At 41.1% G+C, this 21,915-nt stretch overlaps 1 protein-coding gene across 1 annotated transcript; it reads right to left on the bottom strand.

The window, feature by feature from the left end:
* Positions 1 to 1,742: 1,742 nt before the first annotated feature.
* Positions 1,743 to 21,025, bottom strand: LOC135112559 (BTB/POZ domain-containing protein 6-like). Its single transcript, XM_064027010.1, has 9 exons — positions 20,890 to 21,025; positions 11,559 to 12,094; positions 9,664 to 9,851; positions 7,675 to 7,723; positions 5,615 to 5,716; positions 4,183 to 4,319; positions 3,493 to 3,772; positions 2,440 to 2,583; positions 1,743 to 2,297 (listed from the first exon to the last, which is right to left on the bottom strand). The coding sequence occupies exons 2-9, from the start codon at positions 11,706 to 11,708 to the stop codon at positions 2,052 to 2,054; spliced, it is 1,296 nt and encodes a 431-aa protein (XP_063883080.1). The 5' UTR covers positions 11,709 to 12,094; positions 20,890 to 21,025; the 3' UTR covers positions 1,743 to 2,051.
* Between the last annotated feature and the right edge of the window lie 890 nt (positions 21,026 to 21,915).

Raw genomic sequence — 21,915 nt, 5'->3', positions numbered from 1 at the left:
CAGCAGCTTAGCCAAAGTCTGAACTCAAACAGAAAGCCTGAGGATGAGGAAGAAGGAGGAAGGGTGGTTGGAGGCTGGCGGCGGCGGAGACCTCCCGAGGGGTCGACCGTTTTCTGTGACTTCTCGCCGCCCTCCAGGCCAAACCTTTGATTATTTTATTTCGTAAAGACGAGTGCTCGTCTCTCCGATTAGGTCTTCCTGCAAGTTTCATTCTCTCAAGCGGCTTACAGAAGGCTTACAGGACTGCTGTAATTTATTTTTGAGTTCATAACAGACTAAAACTACTTCCCTATCAGGTGGTTATGTCGTGTTTCCTAGAGGCTGAGAAACGGAAGATTAGCGGGGCGGCAACAAACTTACAGTCACCTACAGAGTTGCGATCAAAATGTAAAAACTGAACACAAGCTTGTCCCCAAACGTTTTTATTGTATCTCAAAATTTTATAGTGTATTACTGTTTGGACAGTTACTTTTCTGTTATAAAAGCTTCATGTATTTTTTCAACCTTTTACTTAGAAGTAATTTTTCAATAGTCGTCGTCTAGACATCTTTTTGCACGTCCCACTCAGTGCTCACTTTATTACAGCTCATCAAGAGAAAAACTAATGTATGGTAATCAATTACGTATTCCGTGTAGGTGTTGTATTCACTGTTGCTTTTATCCCTGTCAGTACATTATATAACTTAACAACCCATTGATGGAACCTTCACTTTTCGCCTTCCAGCATCAATCCTTCGCAGCGTCGCCTTGCAATGTCTGGCGCAGAATCAGGGACGCAGAACGCAGGCCATCACGCGGAGCCTCCAGATCTCACCTGTGAACCTAATTCGCAAGACCTAATTGTTTGCTGATCGAATCTATTATCGTCGTAATAACTTTGGCCCCTCGACCTTCTGCGGGACAGAGGCCGCGATGGAGGGGCCTGCGATTCACTCTATTGGACCTTTGTTCCCTGCTCCGGCCTGGAGATATGAGCCTCCCGTTTTCGGAGCTCAAGTATTTGATTAATACTATTCTATTTACTTGATCTTCCATCTCGCCGATTGTCAGCCTTTAAATTCACTGAAATTTTGAGATGATTTTTATAATTTAGTTATGGATCTCTTTTATTACCATGTTTAATATTGTAATTTTCTTTTAATTCTTTGGGGAATTTTTCTTCATTATAAAACGGGCGAGTCATAACCCGGTATTACAAGTAAAAGAATCAGATTTCAGTGCAGCTATGAAAATAATGGACAAGTTATTGGCAATATAATACACATACTACAAAGTGCTGGTAAATATTTGCCTTTATAGCTCTTTCAATCTGGTCTTTGTAAACAGCCCGCTCTCAGCCTGCCAGAAAACTTTATTTTCAATATATTATATATTATCATTTTTGTTTCATTTATTATACATTCATATCGATTAATTAGTAATTCATCATATAAACACATGCTGTACGTACGTCAGTCATAATATTACCATTAGACGTGATTTAGTGGTGTGGTGTTGTATGTGCCCGCGAGAAAAGTCCTCCACTTGATTATTATCCATTCTGCGAAGAAAAGGAAAGGATGAGTGTGTTTTCCTCCTAAGAAAGGGAAGAGAGAAACTTTAGGTATTCCACTCGATAAAACTATAAAATAAAAGGTAAGGTGTTGGCATGGCTACAAGATTATTAATCAGCTGGAGAGGACACTGAATGGAAAGGAGAGATGAAAAGGCAAATGATTTTTAGGAAGGAAAAACGTAGTAGACTTGTTTTATTATTCGTTTAATCTAAAAAAAATTGTTAGGTTTGTTCATGAAAGTACAAAGAAAACCACATCAATCTTAAGTTAGTATCACACAACTCGAACGAAAAAAGCGGCTATATACACAAGTGACATGAATACAGTCACTCAAGCAACAAAGCTAACACTGGTTTGTACTGTAATGTCCTGCTGTATCACTACACACCGTCCTCTTCCTGGGAGACGGAGCAACACCATAAATTGCATTCGCCTTCATGGCTCAATATATCGACACATTTTGAGAATTTGCGCGAGCCTCGTTGTTTCTCATCATCAGAAAAACTCCAGCGCACTCACGAAGATTCCCGGGGTTATTGTGAACCTAAATCCGCCTGCTTCGTACACCTCTTTGCTGAACTTGCTACCGTAAAGTGACGTGTGGGGATCAGGGACATGAATGGTGACAATGTAGGTGACGTCTTCCCGCATGTACACTGGGTGGCTGAAGGGGAGGTGGCCGCTGCGTGACCCGGCACTGGCCAGCACAGGGGAGCTGGGATCTTCCTTGCGAATGCTGACCTAGAGTAGAGAGAGAGAGAGAGAGAGAGAGAGAGAGATTTAGTTCTTCAGTAAGAGATACAACGCAGGTGTATTTAAACGTACAATATTCTTCACTAAACAACACACAATGTTTTGAAAGAATCTCCCGCTCTTCCCTCACCTGAGCCTCCCCACTGCCTCCCTGCAGCTGGACGTTGACTGCCAGGAGCACAATGTTGTCGCTGGGCACAAGCTGGAAATGGTACACTTGTTCCTGTAACCACAGCTTGCTGACGCCATCACACACGCACGTACGAGTCACGTCCTGCCCGTGATGGAACATGATTAGAATACAGAAATTCAGGAAATGTTGGTTGAATATGTAATTGAAATGCAGATTTGAATGTTAATTGTAATATGATGTGCAAGTAAAAGACATATTCTAGTAAGTCAGGTTGTCACGCATTGTTTTTGTGTGTTAAATATCATCCTGGCAGCAATCAGCATACCATTCACTTTTAGTTCATTGTACGAAAATAAAAATACAAAATGTTTTCATGATGCAATTGGCTGGGTTCGGTTTGCCGTATTTTTCATCTCTCGTCTTTTTGTGTGTGTATTTGTGAGTTTATGGCGCTACTACTATTTCTTTGTTTAGGTAACGACATCATGGAAAACAGGATTCAAGTTAAATAACTAAGTTACAATAAATGACGTGCTATTGTTTTATCCACGCATGAAAAATATTGTTGAAGCTTTATGAACGATACTTTCCATCACAGTGACGACATTTAGATAAATCTCGTTCAGAAAATAATTCACACTAACTCGAATTAAAATCGTATATGTGTGTGTGTGTGTGTGTGTGTGTGTGTGTGTGTGTGTGTGTGTGTGTGTTGGAATACTTATGTAATACTGATGTAATACTTGTCAAATAATGTTACAGTCATTTTATTTTCATGCAATCTAAACTCTTAGTAATTTTTCTAACCACTGCCTACTCTTATTTGCATCTTATTACCTGTTCTCCACTTACGACCTTCACTCACTTACACTTCAAGTGCTCTTATTTCGTTTTCATTCATGCCTCCCTTGCGTTCATCTCCACTTGCACTTTTGTCATGGCTACTCACCAGCATTTCTCCACTTCTCCCTCACCAGCTCTCTCCATTCGTCCTCCACACTCAGAGTACTTGTCCCCAGCCGCTCCTTACCTACTTTCCTCGACACTTACCTTGGTAATGGGGAAGGCTCGAGACTCCCTACTGGTGTTGATCTTGACGGCGTTACTCGTGAAAGAGGACAAAGAGGAAACGTCTCCTTCAGGGTTTGCGATGCTCTTAAGGATGAAAACGCTCTCGTCGGGAGTGAGAACGTCTGAGATAACGACGCTCTGCACGAATTCCTCATAGGTCATGGTGAAGAAGCGCACCAGAGGCAGGAACTGACTTATCTCTTGGCGAAGTCCTGACGCCGTGGACGGCTTCTTCTGTAGCTTGACCTGAGCCTGACCCCTGCAACCCCAAGAAAAATCACGGAAAAGATGTTGTGTATAGTTTCAACAATGACTGACGTTCCCACTCTCACCCTACTCTTTCTTTCGAGTCCAATATGCATTAATATACCAACCCTCTTATTTTTAGCACTTATTTTTTTTTTTTATGGCTCTTCCCATTTCCTTCTTAATGTGTATATTTTTTAGTGTTTTAATATTTCAACCATACCATAATTTTGTTTTATATTAATATTTTAACCAGCAATCTTTGTTGGTTTCAAATTTCTGTAGCGGCGCCATATGACCGCGATGTTGCGGCGCTACAACATAAATCAATCAGTCAATTAAAATTCGAGTCCAATCCCTCCTATACCATCAAACATCCGGACCCTTCTTTGTACCTCCTCACTATGTCTGTTTCCTCCTTACCATTTGACGAGAGCCTTGAATATAACTGTCTCAGACGTTACCCTGAGAGGCTCCACTAGAAGTTGACCTATTGTCTCCGGAGTGAGCTCCAGCAAGGCGGGAGAAACCAGAACCGCGTTTCCGTTGTCCTGGAATATCTGTTGAGAAGGAAGGAAGGAACGATGTTAGAAAATGAGCTTCCATATTCTTTCATTTTTTTAAATATTTCATTTCAAATCTAAGCTGTTTTTGTTTTGAATAGTCTTACAAGCATCATGCTTGTATTTGACCGCGCTGAAATGTTGGCACTATCCCAAATGTGCATGTAGTGCTTCACGGGGCAGGAATGGCGTGTGGTGTTTGGGATGCTTCATTATGACACCTCTCCTGTTTTGTGATTAGTTGAGGGAAACGATGCGTGATGGTAATATGAGCCCGGATGTTTATTGCTCTCATTCACCCCACATAAAGCCAACCTGTCTGTGTTAAGATTCAGCAAATATTAACGAAACTATGAATTTGATATGTTATTACTTTAACTTTATTGTTGTGTCCATTCATCATGGTGTTTGTTCTCATTGCATTAAAGTAAATGCCATATGTGTGGTTATTCATTTCAGATAAAATAAAAAGTCAGTATTCCTGCGTGGTATATTGCAGAATGCAAGAGAACAAATTATCCTGGCTGAAAAGAGTGCTAGCCCTTTGCATCCTGGGCAATACGAGCCACACCGGCCTTCCTGAAACAGTGATCTCGCCCATGTGTCCGCGTCACCCTGCTCCCTTTCCTCACATCCCGCTCCTGACAGTGTAATCCCAGTCCTGAACCCTTCCTCAAGATAAGCATACACAAATGTGTGTGTGTGTGTGTGTGCGTGTGTGTGTGTGTGCATATATATATATATATATATATATATATATATATATATATATATATATATATATATATATATATATATATATATATATATATATATATAGATAGATAGATAGATAGATAGATAGATAGATAGATAGATAGATAGATAGATAGATAGATATGTAGATATAAAGATAGATAAATAGATAGATAGGTGGACACACACACACACACACACACACACACACACTACTCCTTATCAGTTCCCTGCTCTCGCCCCTGCTGATACATGGTAGATTTTTCCGCTTCGCCCTGCAGGAGGAGCGAGGACGCTGCCGCCATGCTCCCTATTTAATCCCATTTAGCCACCATCACTTAACTCAGCTCCAAATCTCATTCTCCTCCAGTGGGAAAACGTATTGCTTGTGATCCTTCTACCTTCTCTTCTCTACCATTCCCCTCACACACTTCGTTCACTTCCCTGTTCCTCATTTTTCTGTCTTGTCCCCCTCTCGCCCCAAACTTCATATTTTATCCCATGCTATTCTCCCGCCGCTCTTGGTCCCTCCGCTCACCCCTTAAAATGGCTCTTACCCTCGAGCAAAGGTTCCTCAGAGACTCGTTGTCAGGAAACAGATGAACCACGTACTTGTAAATTTTAAGCACATTGTTTCGCTTCACAGCAGTCTGCAGGAACTGGAGAGAGAAACAAAAAATTGATTTGCCATGAGTTTCTGGTACCTTTGTTTGTATAGTCCTATGTAATGTGTGTTTATTGTTATTGTTATTGTTGTTGTTGTTGTTGTTGTTGTTGTTGTTGTTGTTGTTGTTGCTGTTCTTGTTGTTGTTGCTGTTGTTGTCATTGATATTGTTATTATTATTACGCATTGTTATTAGTGTCATTATCTTTATTATGAATTTGTAATAAATTGATGAAGTGACTGGATATCGAAGAAACAAAATATGAAATATGTCTGTACCTGAAACCACAGCAAATACGAGTACATCTTCTTTACTTTGCATTTCCTTAGTTGTTCTGTCGCCCTGTTGTTGTTTACGTAACATAAATAGTAGGGGAGATACTTTTGTTAATTAAAGTTATTGTATGTTTTTATTTGTTTATTTATTCTTATTTATTTATTTATTTATTTTATTTATTTATTTATTTATTTATCTATTTTTATTTATTTATTTTTTTATTTATTTATTTATTTTTATTTATTTATTTATTTTTTTTTTGGGGGGGTTAGAAAATTTCTTCTTTTGAGTTAGTAGGGGAAGGGGTTGGGCATAATTTGAAGTTGTTTGTTACCCTGCATTACACGAGAACGGCATGCTGTATATTGCATCCTGTGCATCAAGTTTATGAACGCGTACATCATTGATGAAACACACACACACACACTCTCTCTCTCTCTCTCTCTCTCTCTCTCTCTCTCTCTCTCTCTCTCTCTCTCTCTCTCTCTCTCTCTCTCTCTCTCTCTCTCTCTCTCTCTCAAGCATCGCAGGCAGCATGCTTGGTCGCACACCGCCGCCTCCGCCACCGCCACACACACACACACACCTCTCGCCGCTGCCCCAAGTTAAAGTAGCCCCAGGGGGTAATTTAGTTGTGGTTCTCCCTGGCGGTGCTGGGGTATTCTAACCGTGGAGTGCGTGAGTGCAAGAGCCGCAGCAGTGTTGGGAGTACGTTATATTGTCCCTTTATTGCTTTTATATTTCCTTTTTATTAGTTGTATGCCCTGGGTGAACGGTTTCGTATTTGTATTCAGTTTTTGTTTAGGAAATTTTGTTTATGGTAACTGGAAGTGTTTTGTATTCGATTTGAATCTCTCCCTCTCCCTCTCTCTCTCTCTCTCTCTCTCTCTCTCTCTCTCTCTCTCTCTCTCTCTCTCTCTCTCTCTCTCTCTCTCTCTCTCTCTCTCTCTCTCTCTCTCTCCAGATATAAAAGATATCAGTTAAATGTGGGTTAGATTATTAAGGCAATATCTCAAAACCATTGTTCTACTATTCAGTTTCTTGCGATATTACATTTTTTTTCTTTATTGTCACGTAATGCAGTGTCTCTAGCATGTAGTTATAAGGAAGACGATGATGATAATGGTAAGAGAAGCAACAGTAGGAGAAGCAACAACAAAATAAACAACAATAACAGCAACAATTACAATAATAACAATAACAATAGTAATAATAATAATAATAATAATAATAATAATAATAATAATAATAATAATAATAATAATGATAATAATAATAAAGGCAATATTAAAGTAGTAATAACAATTAGTGACAATCACATCAATAATAACGATAATGACATACAAGATTGGTGCAAGGGATCATTAAGTCAGTAATTAATATTTTCTTCCGGCTGCTGATCGCATAAAAAAAAAAAATCATTAATGTGGATTCCTACGTATCTCGCGGCGCTTCTGATAATTAGCCTTCCAACCCAACATAAATAAAAACAAATATTTATACACTCATTTTTTTACTAAACTTTTCACACAAACTCCTAGTGACCTTTCTCACGGTATAGGCTGTTGTCTAGTGAGGAAGGAGAGGGAATAGGGGCAGGGGAAGGGAAGGAGAGGACGGGGAGGAGTGGCCATGGAAGGGGAGGCTAGTAAAAGGACAGGAGGCTTCATGCTTACCTTTATGGAGATGTCATAAGCGCTGGCCACCATGTACTTGTCCGCCAAACTGTGAGGGAAAGTAAGGCGGGAAAAAATGGATGTTTATACAGTGATTACAGTAATTTGGCCTAACAGGAATGGCTGTAAGGGAAGGTGATTGTGTTTAGGACAGGGTTTGGGGCCTTAAGGGAGCTTAGTTTACGTAGGGCTAACACGCTTACACCCTCCCCCACACCCCTCCACTCCCACACTTAAACCCTCCCCCAACAACCCCACACACACACACACACACACACACACACACACACACAGAGTAGCAGAGGTCCTTCTTATAGTCTGAAGTCCTTACACTGTAACACAAAAAAAGAAACTTATAATTGCGCACTAGCTTCAAAGAGAAAGGGAAATTAGCATAAAACACGTCCACACCCGCTGCACCGACAAACTCCCAGCAAACTTTTCAAGCGTTTAATTAAGGAACGTGAGTTAAATGTCTCATTCCTTTGCGTCGCCTCGAGAGTCCCCACGAACGTCCGGATCTGGTCTGTCTCTCGCGATGACGCTCGTGCCTCGCTCAGCAATAATGATGAAGACAGCACCGCCCGGGCTGTGATCGACCCCTGCCCAGCTGATATCCCATCCTCTTCTCCTTAAGGCGGATCTTTGGGCTGGTGATGGTGTGAGGATGCGACGTGTCTCCCTTTCTTGCTTTGTGGTGTGACAGGCAGGTTGTCTTGGCATGTGCAGACTGTTGAAATGAATAGCATCATCGCAAGAACTTCCTGTCTCCTAAATACATAAAGTTTATCTGATATGCGTTTTTTACTTTCTCGTATGATGTAATAACTTAAGTGCATCCATTTATCTTTTTGCGAATATATATGTATTTTTTTTCTCTCTCCTCTTTCTCTCTGGGTCAGGAAGTGCTGCCGTAACAACGACTTTTTTACTATTCTTCATCATCGTCATCAGCAGTGGCAGTATAATGTGGACATGAATCGTGCATCTACACCAGCTGTCCGTTCGTGATCAATATTCATTTTTATCAGCCTGGCATCCACACAGACAGGCGGGTCACTTACCTGTCCTGCTGGCTGGCGATCAATCATTTTGCTCCCGACACGTCCTTGATAAGAGTGATGAGCTTGTATCCCGCTTAGCCTACTTATGGTTGCTATTAGTGTTAATATTATTATTATTATTATTATTATTATTATTATTATTATTATTATTATTATTATTATTATTATTATTATCGTTATTATTATTGTTGTTGTTGTTGTTGTTGTTGTTGTTGTTGTTGTTGTTGTTCTTGCTTTTCTTCTTCCTTTTCTTAATTTTGTAGTGCTCACCATCGTCGGCAGGAGTGGTGGCGGTGGTGGTGGTGGTATAGTTTGCCTCCAACAACTTGATTTCTATGCCAATCAACTCTAACATCCGCCATATCGATTCCCATCTCGAGCAGAAAGTGGCGTAATCCGCTTAGCCATGTTTTCACCTTAACCGTCAGTACATATGTATGAAAAAAAATAAATAAATAAAAAATAAGGAAAATCATGTTTCGTACCCAGAGTGTTGTGATTACTGACGCAACAGGATGCTCATGTTGCGCTAATCCTCCTGACGAACACTTACACGCAGATAATGATGGTGTCAGTTGAGCATTATTATTCAGTAGCTTCGATGCCAGAGACGTAGCTCCGGGCAATCTGGTATCCATTGAGGATTGAGGCCCGCAGAGGGGTCCCGGTGTCAATTCCTCCGCATTGTGGGTAATTGTATTTTGCTGATAACTTTTGGCAGAATCGGAATTTTCTGAACTCGAACTCGAAACGGCCTATAACATTCCTTGTACACTAAAGAGGGTTTGCAAAAAATAAATAAATAAATAAATAAAATCTGTCCAGCTCTGAGTGTGCTAGAGGGAGGACAAATTGTTGTACCTTATTTATACGTATATAGTTATTGTGGATATTATACCACCTGGCGCTCTCTATCTCTACTCACCCGAGCACCTGCAGGGCGAGGTCGATATCGCTGATGTCACTCTTGTCGGCGTAGATGTGGTTAAGTAGCCAGTAGAAGGCGGAGGGCGAGTCGTCCTTGAGAGTGACGACGCTGCTTTTGCTGGTGGTGTTGAGGAGCAGTATGTCTTCCAAGACAGGACTCCTCATGGCCAGGATGAGGCGGTGCACCTGAGAGAGAGAGAGAGAGAGAGAGATTGTTTTTCAATCAGTTCGACTAATAAACAACATAAGTATATTTTGGGAATCTTGAAAGGGAATAAGTTACTTTTTAGTAAATAATGTGTGCATTACCTAAGAGATTAATTCGCCGTACTAAATATCTACCGTGAATCCTCTCTACGGAACGCTGACAAAATTTAATCGCGACTACGAGACCTGAGGCACAAATCTGTTAATTATGAAATCTTGTGTCCAAAAGCCAGTGTTCCTGTTCTCCATTTACTGTTGTCTATTTCATCATCATATGCGTTATCAGGAACTATTGGGGGTAGAGAACTCTTCTTCCTAGACTACATATCCCAGCGCACTGATAAGTAAAACATAAAAATGGATTGTCAGGTATTTCATCTGATTTATTTTTCCTTTTCAGCCTATATTCTGCTTGTAATGTTATATCTTTTCAGCTAATTTTGAGAATATTGTGTCAGAATTATCCAAAAGTGAGCGGTAATTTCGTTAATCTCCGCCAAACTATCAGTCCAGATTTTTATTACGGAAGGCACTTCACTTGAGCGTCGTCGTCACTGTCTTTGAGCACATCAGTAGTAAATAATGCCTCAACCTTTTTACTGATCCGAGTGTCGACGAAATAACTAAATGAGCTTTCTACAACAACATATCGTTAGAACCTGAAGACTGCACGGCGTTTGATAAAGTTGCGTCCTCCAGCAGCAGTGTTCATGTGTTTGAATACGTTCATGTGATAAAAAAAAATAATAATAGGAATATAGTGGTAATATTATTTGATGTTGCAGCTCTCTTTTTTGTATGCATTCAGTGTTATTGTATTGAAAGAAAGGGAAAAGATTACTATATAAAAATGAAGAACAATAAGAATGCAAGTGGCTGCGAAATAATTCATGTTTATTATTTTTTTCCATTTTTAACATAAGCTGCTCAGAACCTGCTAATTACACAGGTAAGGTAAGCACTGTATCTGACATTGAAGTAACAATAACCGAATTTCATACCAAATAATTGTAAATAACATATAGTTCTGGATGACGTGTGTGTGTGTGTGTGTGTGTGTGTGTGTGTGTGTGTGTGGACTAGTACACCTGCACCAAGGCCTAATACCTGGCCAGGAGACGAAGTTCTATAGGTCGTTGCAAAGCGACTGGCAATAGTGTTCGCCGTCAAGATTTTTTTTCTTAAAAATTGCGAGAAAATGTTTTAGAAGAAACCATATTCATTTTCATTTTCATTTTCAATATACATAAAGAAAACCATTTCTGAAACTGGCACTTGGTGTAATGACATCGTTCAAAACAAATAGACGCTTTCACCTCCAATTTCCATCATCAATATTTTCTGGTACAACTCAACACAAGGATATCCACAACTGGTCCAGCACCCAGGGACGTAGCGTTACCTTGCGGGGCAAACAAGAACTCCCAAGGCTGGTGGTTTCCGTCTTTAACTCGGCTGTGTGTATAGCACGCGGGAAATGTTCGAATACAATCCGTTTGTTACAAATACAACAGTTTTAAAATTCATGCTGCCTTTCTGTGTGTGTGTGTGTGTGTGTGTGTGTACTTGTATCGTTTGAATATAGACGTCTGTTCTTGTGCTTATTCCATCTATTTATAACATGTAATCATTCTTGACGTAATTTATGTTAAGCAGAGCACAACAGCAACGGCAATAAGCTCTTACCTTGAATTGTTTACCTTCCCGGCCCACCATCAGCGTGACGTCTGAGAGAGTGCCAGACGCCAGCAGGAAGTTGAGCGCCTGTCCTGCCGTGTGTAAGGAATCTTGCCAGGGGCGCGCGGGGGTGCCAGAAGACCCAGCCTTTCCCGACATCTCGTTGATTATGCACAGTGTGTGTTGTGGAAGTGTCACAACACCGGTGCCCCTTAATATTTTCTTGTTTATTGGTGTTATTTGAAACTAATGTGAAGGGAAAGGCACAAGCACAAGCAAAAGGAGGAAATTTGGTACTTATATGAAAAACGTAAAGACTACATTGGTAAAGCAGATTGTGCCTTTTATTTGGCGAGAACTTACGAGATTGAGGAAAGGGGAGGGGGGGTAAATTAGGCGCCTGGAATATCGCGTGACGGTGACTGTTGTCTGGCTTGACTGGATTGCCGGAGCCTGAGGGTGAGGAGGAGCTTGCTAATTACACGTGCTGCTGAACACCTGACGGTTTCTCCCTCGTTCCTGAAATTCCCTCCGGAGGCTTGCACCTGGAAAGAGAGAGAGAGTGAGAGAGAGAGAGAGAAGCATTTAAGGCGTGACGCTATCTTACCTAGAAAGAGGGCGCGCAATTCACCAAGGACGTTGAAAATTTTAAAATTAAGCGAAGTGTGGGATTAACTCATATTCCTTTCCTAATCTCACAACATCTAATTTTCTTCAGTCTTCATCTTTCCTCTCTCCCTAAATCCTTTCCCAGCGATACACAAGTATGCACACACGACGCCTCATCCTCTTACACTAAATTTTAATAATAAGAAAAAAAAAGATTCGCAGTGAACATTCCTCTCTCTCTTCATCTCAACAACTTTTAGTCTTGTTTTGAATTGCGCTCGTCACATTAAGACCCTCATCATTTTCCTCATTTCCGAGAGCCATTATGTTTAAAAATGGGGATTGTTTTAAGACCAAAAGCTCTTAAAATACTTCTGCGGAGACTAATATAGCAGACGTGATAAACTTTTTTGTTGTTATTTAAGTTGATATAGAAAATGGGGTAGGTTTTCAATAAGCCTACCTGTCACTTGCGAGGTAGAACCTTTATTTTAATAATGGCGTCTGGTACGGACTTCTTAATCTGCAATACTAATTGTGAAATAGTTTGGGTAGTATTTGTGTGATGTGGGGCTGTAATGCTTGGAGGCTGAAAGATAGTTGATGAATAAGTTTGTGATTTATTTTAATAGGAAATGTTTCCTTAAATTTGAAATTAATTCCTCTACTAGAATTCATCAAGTATAAATCCAGTGTTACTAAAAACTAGAGAGATGCGTTTTTAGTTGAGCAGCGGCCGCACCACGACCACACTCATTAATACATCGCATTGTGTTAGCTGTTCATGGAGTTATGCAATAATCATTATGGGAACCGAATGGTGTAATTCACTCACGCTTTTTCTTTTTTTGTTAGCCTTTTTGGTTTATATCAAGTTGGGTATATAATAATGACTGCCTCATTATATTATAATTGCACGCATTTCGCTGACTACATATAATATTGTCCCTTTAAAATGTGACATGCTCAACACTGGTCCAACTCTCCCTCATACCCTTTGACTGCCGGTATGTCCCGGTTGTTAATTACTATCATATTAAAATTATATGTAATGATGATGGTGGTGGTAGTGGTAGTGGTGATGTAGAGTAGCAGTAGTAGCAATAGTAGTAGTAGTAGTAGTAGTAGTAGTAGTAGTAGTAGTAGTGTTTAGCAGTAGTAGCAGTAGTGTTTAGTAGTAGTAGTAGTAGCAGCAGGAGCAGAAGTAGTAGTAGTAAATGCAGAAAGAGGAACTTTACACTAATAGCAGCAAGAGAAGTCATGTAACATATATATCATGTACAAATTATGAAGCTTGAAACAAATACATTTCCAAACACCGTTATGGGACGCAAAGTGGATAGCAGAGCAGGCCACCGCGGCAGGGAGGCACTGAGGAAGGATGAGGGCGGCAGGTGAAGTGGCTTGACGAACTCACTTCACCGCCCAACATGAGGCCTCCATTCCCTCCACAATAATAATAATTCAGTGGCGCGGAGAGGGATTGCGCTCTCTGTCTCACTCCTTTTCAGAGACCTGTCTAGTATTCGAGGCCCCTTGGGGAGGATGCATGAGTAAGGAATGAAGGGGCCCAAGTGAACGAACGCAGATATTATTTACCACTTTCCTTACCCATTACAGACTTCATTCATTTCCTTATTTTTTCTTCCTTGTTTCAGTTCTTTCTTGTTTAACCCTTTCATTGCGACACGAAACAACTAGCAGCACCAGAAGCAATGTGTAAGAGCTTTATAAGCATCTACAAGAAAGTTAGCGATGAAAAGAACACATTTTGCAATTTCTTTCCAGTTCAAAGATAGGACATAGCTGCGGAACAAGTAAAGATGTCTCAGAGTGATTGGTAATTAGGAAAAGGTGTACCAAGTGGCAGTTAGAGGGTTAAGTTCTTTTCTTATTATTATTATGAATATTTATTGTTATGATTAGTTTGGAATTTTTGAGGTCTATTAATACAATACAGCCTCTGGCAATTATAAATATTAAAAGGCTGGAATTTACTATATCGCCAGGCAAAATTAGACTCTCTCAGGCAAAATGTCCTCTCTCTCTCTCTCTCTCTCTCTCTCTCTCTCTCTCTCTCTCTCTCTCTCTCTCTCTCTCTCTCTCTCTCTCTCTCTCTCTCTCTCTCTGAGTAAGAAAAGCAAAACATTTCGCTGTATAATCCTCTTCTGAAAAGCTTCTCCTTTTTTGCACGATTACAGTCGGTTGCTTCAGACAGAATACTGAAGAGACATTTTTCCTTCTGCGTCTCCTGGAACAGAGAAAGAGAGTAAGAGAAAAAGGTAGAGACGGTGGCAGGATATGAAAAGAAAGAAAAAAAAAACATATACACATTCTCCTCACGAAGTAATTCAATTTCATAGGCAGTTGCGTCTCTTAAATATTCTTTAAGTACATTACGAAATAGGAAGTTGCGTTTAGTTATAGTATTTGGGGTATTTATTTTTATATTTTTTCTGGTACTAAAAAAATATGGTGAATTGACATTTTTTTCGAATGTGTTGGGTGGAATTGTATCTATAAATCATATTATGTAAGGAAAAAGGTTTTTAATCTCACTAAACTAGAAAATAATATGAAAATCCAGCTGGCTTCGTCATGCCCTGGTTCTCTTCCGTATCCCAAAAGAAGAGTTACGAATAGTCCAGCAGCTGAACTCGAGACCTTCAAAATATAGGCCGTTCTATTTGCTTGTTAAACCAGGTATGATATAATTACGTGGACCTTCCTAGAGGCTGCTCGGAAGGCTGTTTTTTTTTTTTTTTGTCTGTGTATGTGTGTGTTTTCAAAGGTGAGGGTGTAAAGGTGACAGACGAGTCCTCATTTATAAGGAAATCTATTAATAAAGAAAGAAAGAAATATTATATACATACATGCATATATACATACATTCATTCATTCATTGCATTCATTTATAGAGAGAGAGAGAGAGAGAGAGAGAGAGAGAGAGAGAGAGAGAGAGAGAGAGAGAGAGAGAGAGAGAGAGAGAATCAGACAGACACTGATGGACACACACACACACACACACACACACACACACACACACACACACACACACACAGGGACTGGGGTGACTGAACGACAGATTGATTGTCTGAGATACAGAGGTAATGACAAAGACAGACACACGTAGACAAGTATACCAGAGAGAGAGAGAGAGAGAGAGAGAGAGAGAGAGAGAGAGAGAGAGAGACACCTATTGATTGAATGATTTATCTACATTCAAGGCACGAGAAGACGGAAACGTGAAGTAATTTTCATGTTTGCAGGTAGTTTGTAAAGTCGTGGGCAGAATATTCCAAATTAAGCCCCAAGTGTTAACTCATGAATCGAATATCAAAATCTTTCTTCTTAAAATGAAGAAAGAATATATTACGGCAGGTGGATTAATGCTAAATATATGTGACGATTTGTGTAACTTGGAAATAAACAGATAGATAGATAGATATAATGATAGTACCAGCAGTAGCAATAGTAGTAGTAGTAGCAGTAGTAGTAGTAGTAGTAGTAGTAGTAGTAGTAGTAGTAGTAGTAGTTATCGAACAGTTCGTAATCAGGTCGTCTAATTGCAGAATATAATGATAGTGAACAATGGTTGATAAGCACAATGGTAGAGTACAAGTTTTGCCCTTAATGGAAACACGCAAAGGGAAGCCGCCACAACCCCATAATTATTGCTCTGTTATTATGTGTCTTGGTTCGTATTTTATATCTATTCTTTGATGTTATAAAGGACTAGAGAAAGAGGCTGAACAGAACAACAATTAAAACCTCGGAGGGTGTACATATTTTATAGGTGTGGTAATTACCAGGTAATGGGGTGGACAGGTAGGTAAAGGAAGTGAAAGATAATGAGGAGGCGGCTATTGATTTATAATTTGAATGCCACACACACAATACACGTATTTGTATCGGTCAAAAGGATCGGTACAGTTGTATAAATCAGCAGCAGTGAGCATTCCTGTGTGATAAGCCATCGCGGTACTTCCAGTAGATTAAAAGAGTATTGTTGACCACCATGAAGGTTCACTGTCCAAGACCGAAAAAAATAAAGTTAGTTATTTTATATCTCCACTTTGTTGTTATACAGAACTAGAAAAACAAGCTGTATAGAACAACGGTCACATTGTTTCCGTGGCGCAATGGCTAGCACGCTTGGTTGCGAATCCGCTTGCCCTGGTTCGAATCCGGCCAACTGTTCACCCTTCCTTTGGGTTTGTCAATAAATGGGTAGGTAAGGAAACTTGGGGAAGGTAAACTGTGGAAATCTGGATGTCACAGTTGCCCGGAGCCAGGGAGGTCATCCATCACAGGCTCAAAGGACAATAAGACGGAGATGAGCAACCAAGGCCTTGCGCACCAACTATCTTTCAGTACATTTCTCCCTCTCCTTCGAGCTTTCATTTTTATTGTACTTGTGCCCCAATTACTGGTGGCATTTCAAAGCTTTATGTAGGGGCACTAATTACTGGTATGGTTTGATTTGTGTATGTGTGTGTGTGTGTGTGTGTGTGTGTGTGTGTGTTGAATGATAAGATTTTTCCCAAAGGACTTCTGACAACACGGTAAGGGAAAGATTTGGAGGAAGGACCCGCGGCCTCTGTTGTGTACCACTCGCGCCCTACTTGAATTTTTGCACAAGAGTCACCACAATAGATTTCTTAAATGTAGAGAAACTGCACGAACGCACCACACACACACACACACACACACACACACACACACACACACACACACACACACACACACACACACACACACAGACACAGGGCCTCTCTTCCAGTAGGTAAACGAACAACAGCCTCTTGCCGTCTCCCGCCTCAAGTTTGGCCTCGAGAGCTCAACTTTTCTGGACGACATTTTAATATCCTGAGAAATGGCAGTGCAGCTATAACTTTCGTCCCCAGACCCCGTCCGTCTCACCCTTCCTTTTGGAATTATTGGCTCATTTATTTCTATCAGCTGAACACACAAGAGGATGATTTATATGTACAATGTTTAGCGATACTTTCTGAAAGTTGAATTTTTTTTATGTATTATGAGTTTTGGTGCAAGTTATGTAGATATTTCAAGTTTCTATACCTGCGAAAGCCTTTGAAGAGAGAGAGAGAGAGAGAGAGAGAGAGAGAGAGAGAGAGAGAGAGAGAGAGAGAGAGAGAGAGAGAGAGAGAGAAATGGATACCCTTAAGCCTCGCGAACGCTTCAATAAAGTATCATTAGTGATAATTTATAACTTTAAAGGTAATATCTGAAGTTTCAGAAATATTAGTTTTTATCTTATTTTCTTATCTTTGTACTGGAAAAAAAAAAGTTCATTGTCGTATTGGTAATTCAAGCCAAGATGCGCACTAACAAAAATAAAGGACTGAGGTACGCTGCATTAAATCAGTTTAGACGATGTCGAGGGAAAACTCCCTTTAATGATGTATCGCCATCAGGAAATTCTTCATCCACTCAGGAAAATTAAAAGAAGGAAGAAATGAACGTGAATTACGAGTGGCTTGAACAAAAAGTAAAAGCAACATATTATACGAGAAACACATTTTCCGCTTCTTGTTTTTGGTGCGTTCTGGGAGCTAATGACTTGTTACATTGCTGCATTTGCCGCTAGGAGTCGCTCACCACTCTGCGTTTACTCTTCGTCCGCCTCCTGACACGTTTATGGACGAGAAGGAAATTATTCTTGGGTCCAGAATCTAATTAGGACTGAAGAATTGGCACATACGTTTCCTGGTGAGACTGCGATCAGCACCATCTGGCGACCATAAGTCTTCATGTGCTTGACGGACCCGTGACTCGCTCCGTGCCTAGCTACTACTCTCGCCTCACACCATTGCGTTGCACTGAAAACGCAGCTCGCCGATTTTACAAAGAATATTCTTAAATACTCCCTACAATCTGAGTGTTATATCCATGCCTGGAGATCCTGGAATTATTACAAAGCTGGAAATTTTTTAATACATGTGGCTGGAATACGCTACATTCCATTGTATAATGAACAAGCGTGCATTTCAGTGGCTGGCCACGTGAACGCATTTTTATTTACATGCACCGTTTGTAGCTACATAGTCAATTATATCCGAAATGTTGTATTCTTCTGGTTAGAACAGTTTCACTATGCATAGCGTTACCTGTTCGCTCTGTTATTCATATTTCATCTTTGCTACTCTATCAATATTACATTACAAGCTCTGCTAAATTATTAATATTAAAGCCCTTATGTATTAGGATGGAAGTGCCCCGTTGCTTCCATTTGTGAATATTTATGATGCAGGAAACACGACTTGTCGATATATGAACATGTACCCCTCGCTGTTCTCCGTCAGCCTTCAGACTCTGTTTGATATCCACTGCATGAAACAGTCATCACTTTAACAGATCGCTGGTAACTCAACTGTGGAACCTGAGTAAAGACGGTTGCCAGTTTAGAATAGACAGTCTCTCTCTCTCTCTCTCTCTCTCTCTCTCTCTCTCTCTCTCTCTCTCTCTCTCTCTCTCTCTCTCTCTCTCTCTCTCTCTCTCTCTCTCTCTCTCTCTCTCTCTCTCTCTCTCTCTCTCCACCACTTCATATCAGTGCTTTCCCTTCTTCTAAATGAGAATATTTGCCGAGTCACAAGACAACGATGACTGATATACTCGCACTTAAGTCATGGGTGCATCGTGATCCTACATTAAATGGTGTTGTGAAGTGTTCTTATTACTCAGAACAGTTTACACACAATACAATTCTCTAACTTGATTTTAGAATATACTCGTAAATAATTCGCTTCATTCCTAATCGCGTGTAGTAATATCACACAGTTAAGCTCCCTGAATAAATACTGCTCGTCTCCCCGCCCCTGCAGCCCCAAGTAAGAAAACACTACAATTAATAATGCATAACTTTTGAAATGTGATCCTATTGTTGGATTATGTGCTAACACCTTTCTCTATGTGTAATAAGATTTGTTTTCCTGCAGTTCTGATCTGTCTATTGTGATAGAAGGGAAACAAGCTTGAAATGAAAGAGTGTGTAGAATGCTCTCTCTCTCTCTCTCTCTCTCTCTCTCTCTCTCTCTCTCTCTCTCTCTCTCTCTCTCTCTCTCTCTCTCTCTCTCTCTCTCTCTCTCTCTCTCTCTCTCTCTCTCCACCACTTGCACCGTAGCGCTGTTGCCACCAGCATCATCATCACAGCATCGTTGCCACCACTACTGCCACTATCGCTACCGACATCACCACCAGCCACCATCATCAACACTCTCAGTACAACCATCACCATGCCAACAGACGCTCAGAACCTTTTGAAGCGCCACTTACAATACTTGTGTTTTTTTTTTTGCGTTATTGTTGTAAAGAAAGCTACATTGATTAATGAAACAATGAGAGCAAAGTGTTTCACGTGCACTGTTTTTAAATCATTGAGCATCATTAAGGCAAAAAGCATCTGGTCTCACCGCCTCACACACACACATACTCCCTCCAGCTCTTGCAAGTAGCGTCCCTGTGACCACAACCTCACCAGCCCCGCGCCAGACGAGTTAAAACAACCAAACGGAGGAGCCTGTCTCTTTGATGCATCGGTACATCTTGGTCGCTTCATTAGCTTTCATCACCGTAATGGAAGCTGCGGGAGGCATTGAGTCTTTACTTCTCTCATCTCAGCTGCTCCTCCCCCTCCTCCGTCAGTTGTCTGGGTAACCTTCAGATAACGAGGTCCATGTGGAGGATCCTGGTGGCAGTACGTGACTAGATTGGTGTCCACTTAGTTGATGTCAGTGCAGTGAAAGGAGACGTCTGAATGTCATGCCGAAATCCATCCTGTTTTTGCCGAATCATGGCTGTGTTGCGCCAGTTGTGTGTGTTGTTATTGAGGGCGCAGTTGTTTTTTACAGTGGATGGTGGCCACCATTTTTACCTCACTGTGGTTTTCAGTCTATATGCGCCTGTCTATTTGCGGTCTCTCTCTCTCTCTCTCTCTCTCTCTCTCTCTCTCTCTCTCTCTCTCTCTCTCTCTCTCTCTCTCTCTCTCTCTCTCTCTCTCTCTCTCTCTCTCTCTCTCTCTTACACAACGCTGCACACTCATGCATCGCTTAATTACAATAAGTTCCACCTTTACAAACACTGGTATATACCCTTAACAATAACGAAACCACCGCCACCACCCGCGTCATCGCCTCCATCGCCGCCACCACCGCCGCCGCCGCCCCCTCGTTGCCACCCCCTGCTTGCAATGCTTTCTCTGTCTCCCTTGACTGATCTCCACACAGTGCTCACGCCACCGCTAAGGCCGTGACCGCGCATTCATTTACGATATTCTGGCGAAGCGGGGAGAGGGGAGGGATCGAGGGAGGAGTGAATGCCTTGTGTGGAGTTATAAGGTTGAGAGGCAGGTGCGGTTGGGTAGGGGGGGAGGGAACGACGCACCCAGGAATTGAAGAGTAGGCAACGCTGGGATGCAGTTTCACATTACCGGGATCTGGCGTTTAAATGCGTCCGATCGGGGTGTGTGTTTGCAGACAGGAATGGCGGCGTTAGTGTTAGTCAGTGCGGCTGCGAGAAATCTAATCAACTTTTATTCCGCGCGTGTTGGCAGGAGTATTGGATTTATTTCCTCTCCATTCGGCCGCCCAATAGCTTTTCACACGGCAGCCAAGGCAAATCCAATTTTTTCACTCCATTATGCAAGCCGGAGTGGGTAATCAGAGGCAGATAAGAACCATCAATATCACTTTCTATTTCTTCTTTACATTACCTGAAACACGGGAGAGGTACAGCGGCGACCTTCCTCTTAAACCGCCCAATGGTAGCTTTCGTATTCTCCTCTACGATAGGGAAAGGTATCGGCCCAGCGCGTCGCACACACCAGGCATACTACCACTCACTCACTTGTTCTGTTATCGCGGCCTGCCTTATCATATCAGAGGCCGCGTGCCAGATTCACCAGTGGGTTCAATTTAACGTTCATATTTTTTTATCCTTATATTCATTTTACCGGAAGGACAGTGTAATGGTCGGAATGGAAATTTCGTATCAGTGAATGAAGTTAGTAAATGGTGGCTGGTGTTGATTTTGATAAAAGCGTCGGTATTTGTGTGTGATGTGGTGATAGTGCATGATAGGCGTGTTTTCTTATCTTTTCACAGCCGGGTCTCAGGAACAAACGTAGCAGAGTGACGTGAAAGGTGAAGATGCAGGACGTGAGAGTAAGAATAGTGTTGAATGTAGTGATAACATCAAAGCACGCTAACGAGAAATGAGTTTTAGGTTGATGGTCAGTATGGGATTACGTGATAGAATTATTTTTTTCTTCAGGAAACGAGTTTAAAGTGAATTCCTGGAAGGTTTGCATCGTTAGTAAACTTAATTGGGTTACTAAACTTTTTTTTTTTAGTCGATATTTCTGGTCAAAGCCTCGTGCTCCGCGGCCAAAAGAATCTAGAGTGGCCGCTGACCCACCACTTTTCAGAACAGAGTCTGATTTGGCTCTAAACTCAGGTGTGTGCTGTGCTGTGTCTCATGTTGTGCTTCATTTTTTTCTTACCTTGTTTGCTTTGTGATATTCTGACGTCTTTTTATAATGAAACCTTGCACTTAAAAATGCCCAACAGGGAACCTGTCCTCTCATTCTTAGGTATTAAATTTGACTTTGCCTTAAAAATACGTCACCCTTCGTTAGATGCGCCCGAGTAAGCCTCCAGTACCAGACCATTTCAAACTCGACCAGAAAGTTCCCTGGCACTTTTATTATTCATGGTCTCTCTGGTATTTGGCTACATAT

Source organism: Scylla paramamosain, chromosome 24 (assembly GCF_035594125.1).
Source record: "Scylla paramamosain isolate STU-SP2022 chromosome 24, ASM3559412v1, whole genome shotgun sequence".
NCBI lineage: Eukaryota > Metazoa > Arthropoda > Malacostraca > Decapoda > Portunidae > Scylla > Scylla paramamosain.
This window is presented reverse-complemented; position numbering and strand designations above follow the sequence as displayed.

Bases quoted from the DNA above. Each gene is read 5' to 3' on its own strand.
- LOC135112559 (XM_064027010.1), bottom strand. From the start codon at position 11,708: ATGTCGGGAAAGGCTGGGTCTTCTGGCACCCCCGCGCGCCCCTGGCAA. The intron at 5,717-7,674 runs GTAAGCATGAAG...TTCTCTCTCCAG, and splicing joins CTTATGACATCTCCATAAAG to TTCCTGCAGACTGCTGTGAA. The intron at 2,298-2,439 runs GTGAGGGAAGAG...TCTCTACTCTAG, and splicing joins GAGGCAGTGGGGAGGCTCAG to GTCAGCATTCGCAAGGAAGA.